At 33.1% G+C, this 7645-nt stretch overlaps 1 protein-coding gene across 1 annotated transcript; it reads left to right on the top strand.

Annotated features, from left to right (window-relative positions):
• The first annotated feature begins 3044 nt into the window (after nucleotides 1–3044).
• Nucleotides 3045–4569, top strand: LOC114378706. The gene is made up of 2 exons (XM_028337345.1): nucleotides 3045–3912; nucleotides 3996–4569. Exons 1-2 carry the CDS (start codon nucleotides 3071–3073, stop codon nucleotides 4567–4569), a joined length of 1416 nt encoding a protein of 471 aa, XP_028193146.1. The 5' UTR covers nucleotides 3045–3070.
• The last annotated feature ends 3076 nt before the right edge of the window (nucleotides 4570–7645 follow it).

The following is a 7645-nucleotide window of genomic DNA, read 5'->3' on the forward strand; positions in this document are numbered from 1 at the left end:
AACGAGAGTGAGTAGAGCTGTGAGTGAGAGCAAGAGAGTAAGAGATGATGGGAAATCAAATATCTTAATTTTAAAATTAGAGAACCAATATTGTGGATTTTACAAAATTGGAGGATTAAAATTGTATTTAACCCTAATAAAAAGCAAGACCTAAATATGTTTATAGTTTTGTAAGTTAGTATTTTTTTTTTTCATTTTTGATCCATGTTATTTTATTTTTTTTAATTCTAGTTCTAGTAAGTTTTGGCTTTTCTAATTTTTTTTCCTATAAGGTTTTTTTGTTCATTTTTAATTCTTCTTCAATATTTTCAAAGAAAAAGAATTAATATATGATCTATTTGAAGCTATAAGTTTGTGTGTTTTTTTTTTAATTTTAGTTTCTTTAAATTTTCATTTTTTTTCATTTACAATTCCTTTAAGTTTACGCTTATAGAGATCAAAATTGAAAAATATAAACTTATAAGAATAAACTTATAAGAATTAAAAATAAACAAAATATCTTACATGGACCAAAATTTAAAAAAAAAACATTAACTTAAAGAAACTAAAACATATTTAAGCCTCAAAATAACTACATGCAGTGGTAGATGCTATGTAATGTCAATCTTTTTTTTTTAATACTTGAATAGAAAAATATTATTTACATAACAACTTATATAACAAATCTATTTATAATATATAAATCCTAAGCTACAAATTAATATGATGCCACATCAGACTATTTGCTTATTTGTCATTAGTTCATTCATTCCTTTGCTTGTAGCTTTTATTATGCCTCACCCCGTCTCATTACTCAGGCTAACAATACACTATAACTGTTACGACCACAATCAATGTTTGGTGTGGTTACACTATCAGTCAATTACACTGCCCAAATAATTGTTCACGCACAATTCATCAAGAACGTCCATCTACTCTAGCGACCTATGAAGCACGGACACGCCGCCGAAGTGCCGCGTCCCGCGTCGAAGACGCACCGGACACACAAACGGGTGCGACTCCGGTGCGACGCGGTGTCCGTTGCCGCCACTGTCGCCGGACACGGTTGGATGCAGGAAACGTGTGATCGGACGCGGCCCAACAAGTGGACACGCGCGTCCAAACGCGGCCCAACCAAATATTTTGTTATTTATTTAAAAAATACTTACCTAAAACGAAAATCACGTCTTCTTCTCCTTGCCGCAAGCGAACCTCCACGTCGTCGCCTCCGTTTCCCCCTTTGCAGGTAAGCCCTTCTTTCTTTTCTGAGTTTTCTCATGATCTCATCTGCTCCATGCCTCCATCGCCTCCATGTTTCTGAGTTTTCTCTCTAGCCTCTGTTATTTCCCCGTTCCGTTGATGCTTTTGCCTGGTTTTATGGTTTCTAAATTTCTAATTTCAATTAATGCTTTTGTGCTGTACGGTTTCTGGTTTTATGGTATTCTCTCCCTTTCTCTTTCCATGTGCAGTGGTACCCAATACCCAATGCCATGTGCACTGGTTACAAGAGAGTTTATTTTTATTATTTTATTTAGATAGTTTTTTGTTTTGTTGTGCCATTTGATATAAATTATGAAGATAGTAAATACATTCCTGTTTTATCATTCTTTTTCATTTTATTAGCGTTATCTTAATAATTCAATTCAAAGGTAGCCTCAGCCCTCAAGCACGTTACATCAATGATCATATTTTCTAAATAAAAGTTGTGCCATTTGAATCAAACGTTTAAAAGTGGCTGCAAGCACTTTACAACAATTATCATATTTTCTAAATAAAATAAATGGGTGGATGTTAACATATTTTTGTAGGATTGAAATTTTACTTTTTCTTCAATTAAAATTTTAAGGGTTTACTTGTGTTTTTATTTTTTTATTTACTTTTTAATTATAAAATTGTCACATTAGTTTAAATCTGTTTTTTGGTTTTAAAAAAATTATACAGAAAATATTAAAAATAATAAATGAAGATGGAAAATAAAAACACAAATAATAATGGAGCTTTAAAGTACAACACAAAGATTATTATTATACAAGTCCCAGTAGGTGTGGGGCATCAATTGAAATATACTATTCAGTTTCCCCTACCTTAACTTTTATTATTTTATTGTAGCTTGTTAGCAAATAAAAAATAAAGCCTTGAGTTTTGTGATTTTTTTATTTTCTTATTTATTCTTAAAAAAATTATTTGCTAAAAAAGTATCTAAATTGTTTAAAAATAAAAAATAAAACAAATATAATTTACAAAAACTAAAATTATTTTGAATAGTCCTATTTTGAATAAAATTAAGCTACAACATGGCCAATAAGACAAGAACAACATTGATTAGAAATTGCTTTTGTTGTTTGTTTTTTACTTAGAAATTGTTTACATTGATTTTTAATTTTTTTAAATTGTTGTAGAGATGAGTGCTTCTAGTCCTAGTCAAGCTAAAGAACAAGATGATGATACCAAACCTTTATGGACCTATGTTACAAAGATAAAAAGTGTAGGTGGTGGTGGAAATTATGAGATAAAATGCAATATTTGTGATTTTACCTTTAATGGATCTTACACTAGAGTGAGGGCACACTTGTTGAAGATGACTGGAAAGGGAGTTAGAGTTTGTCAAAAGGTAACAATTGATAAACTTATAGATTTGAAGAAGATAGACAATGAGGCAACATTAAGGGTGGAGAAGTCAAAAACAAAGTCTGTATCATTGCCTCCGGTTCCTACTCAACACCAAATGGATACAAACACTCTTGGTGTTGATCCAAAAAAGAGAAAGACATCAACTGTAGAAAACGCCTTTAATTTGCAAGCTAGAGAGACACTTGATCATGAAATTGCTAGGATGTTTTACTCTTCGGGGCTGCCTTTTCATTTAGCAAGAAATCCTCATTATAGGAAGGCGTTTGCCTATGCCGCCAACAATCAGATCAGTGGTTACCAACCTCCAGGTTATAATAAATTAAGGACAACATTACTTCAAAATGAGAGGAGACATGTGGAGAACTTGTTACAACCAATTAAAAATGCATGGAGCCAGAAGGGTGTGAGCATTGTTAGTGATGGATGAAGTGACCCGCAAAGAAGATCTCTTATTAATTTCATGGCTGTCACAGAGAGTGGACCTATGTTTTTAAAGGCCATCGATTGTTCAAATGAGATCAAAGACAAGGATTTCATTGCCAAACTTATGAGGGAGGTAATTATGGAGGTTGGTCACTCAAATGTTGTGCAAATAGTGACGGATAATGCAGCCGTTTGTAAAGCAGCAGGTTTAATAATTGAGGCTGAGTTTCCTTCCATCTATTGGACTCCATGTGTTGTCCACACATTAAATCTTGCTTTGAAGAACATATGTGCAGCCAAGAATACAGAAAAAAACAATGTTATTTATGAAGAATGTTCTTGGATCACCCAAATTGCGGATGATGCAATGTTTGTGAAAATTTTTGTCATGAGTCACTCTATGAGACTATCAATTTTCAATTCATTCAATTCATTGAAATTACTATCCATTGCTCCAACAAGATTTGCCTCCACTATTGTAATGCTCAAGAGATTCAAGCAATTGAAGAAAGGACTCCAAGAGATGGTCATTAGTGACCAATGGTCTTCTTATAAGGAAGATGATGTTGCAAAGGCTAAATTTGTAAAAGATACTTTGTTGGATGATAAATGGTGGGATAAGGTTGATTATATTCTTTCTTTCACTAGCCCTATCTATGATGTTCTTAGAAGAACTGATACAGAAGCTTCATCTCTCCATCTAGTATATGAAATGTGGGATTCAATGATTGAAAAGGTAAAGAATGCCATATATCAATATGAGAGAAAGGAGGAGAGTGAAGGATCAACCTTTTATGAGGTAGTGCACTCCATATTAATTGACCGTTGGACTAAGAGTAGCACTCCTCTCCATTGTTTAGCTCATTCCTTAAATCCAAGGTAATTAACTCTACTTTTTTACTTACCTTGTTTTTTAGAATTACATAAATTTTAATCATGTATATATTTCTTTTTACTTATAGATATTATAGTCATGAATGGCTAAGTGAAGATTCTAATCGAGTTCCTCCACATCAAGACTTGGAACTCACTCGTGAAAGATTAAAATGCTTCAAGAGGTTCTTTCTTGATATGGATGTAAGGAGGAAAGTGAATATTGAGTTTGCCAACTTCTCGGATGGAAGAGAAGGTTTTGATGATCTTGATTCTTTAAATGATAGAGGTCAAATGGATCCAAAAGCTTGGTGGCTAGTTCATGGCATTAATGCTCCAATACTTCAAAAGGTTGCCCTTAAGCTACTTGCGCAACCTTGTTCATCTTCATGTTGTGAAAGGAATTGGAGTACATATTCATTCATCCATTCTTTAAAGAGAAACAAGATGGCACCACATAGAGCTGAAGATTTAGTATTTGTTCATAGCAACTTACGACTTCTCTCAAGGAATACTCCACAATATCATCAAGAGGAAGCTAAAATGTGGGATGTAGCCGGAGATGATTTTGGATCACTTAATGATTGTGGTATTCTTGAAATTGCTAGTTTGTCTTTAGATGAACCAGAGTTAGAAAGTGTCTTTTTCAATGATGATTGCTAGTTTGTGGAATTCTTGAAGACTTGAAGTTGCTAATTCATCATCTTGCTTTATAATTTTTTTTTGTAAAGAAACAAAGCGTACAAATTGTATAATGAGGTCTTTTAGTATTTTTTTGTGACTCATTATCATAGGAAAAGTTCTTTTTAGATGATGATGAATATATAAATCTTGATTTTTAATTTAGATCTTTTATGCATATCACTCATATTTAATTTTATGTAATTTTATTTTATTTAATTATATATATATATATATATATATATATATATATATATATATATATATATATATATAGCCGTGTCCGTGTCCTACATTTTGGACATTACAGGTGTCCACGTGTCCGTGTCCGTGTCGTGTCCGGTGTCCGTATCGGTGTCGGTGCTTCATAGCTAGCGACAATGTGTCCTAGTGCAATCTGATATAGTAATTTCTATACATGACATTTCTATTCCTATGCATCCATGGAGTACTCCTCCGGAACCCATGGACCCTTCCCCTTAATTTTTTTCTACTTTTGTGCATCACTTTGTATATATCCCATGTCTATTTGTTTGTATTTTCTTCTACCATTTCATTTTCATGCGTGAAAGAGAAGTTGTTGAAGTAGGTGAAGAAATTGTTATAAGGGTGGTTGCCTCCTCCGCATGATCTACAAGATGGGTATACCAAAATTTCTATGCGAAATTGGGTCCTTCTTGGATGCTTTCCACATGTTTGGTGTAATGCCCCGCCCTTACATTTTCTTTATTTTTGTATTAAGAAAGTATTAAAATTCCTTTAATATCTTTTTTCTAAATTTTCATTTTCCTCCATTTTAAATTCTAAAGATTATCTTTGATTTCGAACAACAAAAACTAGAGTCATGACACAATTCTTTATTTTCACTCATATTCTTCATCCATATTCATTTACGTGTGATTTATTTATTGAATTTCAAATTTCATCTTCAGTTTAGTAATAATTGTTTTTTATTGTAATTCATGACTCAATTTCAATAGTTACGTTGTGATTCATGAATCAATTTCAATATTTACGATGTATTGCTGTAATATATGAGCTACATCAGGAGTGTAAGAGCTAGCTGCATCAGGAGGGGAAAGCCAAAAAAATTGTGAAGAAGCAGTTTTCACAGCCCAACCAACCAAAATATCAGCTGCGGTATTGGCTTTAGAGGAACCTGGGAGTAAACTACGATCTATTGTCACCCAAGTAAGTTATGAATCCCATAATGCTCTTGAAGCTTAACGATGTTGTCCATGGAAATCAAATTCTGCTTATCCAATGCAGCAACCACCCTCCATTGACCCTGATCCCAGCAAAATTGTAAACCTCTCCTTGACAAGTTTGACATAAATTAAACTGTTGAAGGTGCTATTCTTGCTCTCCTATGGATGCTCTAAACTACACTTCTTGTCAGATATCGCAATCCTCACCAAAAAGGAAGGTGATATTTGTTATTTCTCTTATTTAACTCTTCACAAGTTTAAGTTTGTCTTGATCCATAATTTAGAGACCTCTTTCTGAAAAGAAATCTTCTTTCATGTAACTCTCTTGCATGTGTTGATTTCTCATATTAAGTCTCTAAGTGGTATTACTAAAAAACAGGATTATGCCTTACTTATAAAGCATGCAAGCAGAGTTTACTTATATGACTCCTTTGCAATTTGCATGAGTATGATCATGTTATTTTTTTAATAGCAGTATGATCATGTGTTTTGTTACAAAGTATTGTTTAAGAATGATAATTGATCTCTTTGAAACCAAAATATCTCTATATCTACTTTGATACATTCTCTTTTGTTACAAAGTATTTCTCTCGCTTTGATTTGTACATAATAATTAGCAATGGATTCATATTTGCACCAAAATTATTAGTATGTTTGGATGGAGAAATTTAATAGGGTAATTCAATTTTTTAAAGGATTTTAATTACTTTTCAATTAAATAAGATGTTTGGATAAAAATTTGAAAAGAAATTGAAATTTGAGTATCTTGATAAGGGATTTTAGTTAACTTAAATATTAACATTTCAAATTCCTTCCTTTTGTGAAAGAATTTGAAATTCCTTTATGCTAGGATACCACAGCTTCTCCCGAAACATCCTTCATCCTCTCACTATTCTCTCTCTTGGCTTCTCCCGAAAACCTCTGCACTCAGCTGCCGGCGGTGGTTTCCGGTGACTGCATCGGAAAGTTTGTGCTGGTCACAAGCAAGGTCAATTCTCGTCTCTTCTCTCACTCTTGACTGCATCGAAAACCTCCTTCATTCTTGACTGCAACGGAAAGTTTGACGGCATCGGAAACCTCCTTCATTCTTGCAAAGTTTCTAACTCTTGTGTCTCTCTCTTGCAGCAGTTTTTCCCTCTGCATTATTCCAGAAAAGGTGCCAATCACAAGCAAGGTCAGTTCTCGCCTCCACCGATGCACTTTTCAAATAGATGGTTCATTTTTCATTATTCCTACGATTATTATTTCTATTTCTATCTTTATTGTTCAATCTAAGCGTAATAAGGCGTAGATCTAGAAATCACGGTGTTCATTTATTTCTTGTCTATTTTCATATGCTATGTAGTTTGTGCTGGAATTTCTTGATGCCTGCAATTTGACTCCTTTGATAATAGTTCATTCAAACAAGATTCAATTCCTATAAGTTAATCCTTGCTGAAGAAAGAAAGCTAGTGAAATTAGTAGGTTTGTGATAGGGAAGTTGGTTTCTTTAGTTTTTTTATGGTATAAATATGAGATTCAAGAATGTGTTTTAGGGGCAATAAATCATCCGGTTTTTTGAGAGAGATGTAGCTTTTGGGATCTGTTAGTTGAAGAAACAGTGAAAGATAGTAAGCAGTTTAGCGGAATTTTTTATATTTAAATCTATGATTAAGAATATATTTTTTATTTGTAATAAGTGGGGTTCGTTTTATTCCATGTTAATGTTAAATTAATGTTGATGGAAGAAGGGTAAAGGGCTTATTGTGTTGGAAGAGAGGGTTCAAAGTCTAGTTGGGAAAAAGTGTTAGAAGATTGCCCATACTCTTTGTAAAAGGTCTTGTTGGTAATAGAATAGTATTTAATAAGTT

The sequence above is a fragment of the Glycine soja genome, chromosome 12, assembly GCF_004193775.1.
Source record: "Glycine soja cultivar W05 chromosome 12, ASM419377v2, whole genome shotgun sequence".
Lineage (NCBI taxonomy): Eukaryota > Viridiplantae > Streptophyta > Magnoliopsida > Fabales > Fabaceae > Glycine > Glycine soja.

Excerpts from the sequence above, each read along its gene's own strand:
- LOC114378706 (XM_028337345.1), top strand. The coding sequence starts at position 3,071 with ATGGCTGTCACAGAGAGTGGACCTATGTTTTTAAAGGCCATCGATTGT. Across the intron at positions 3,913-3,995 it reads GCTCATTCCTTAAATCCAAG|ATATTATAGTCATGAATGGC; the intron begins GTAATTAACTCT and ends TTTTACTTATAG.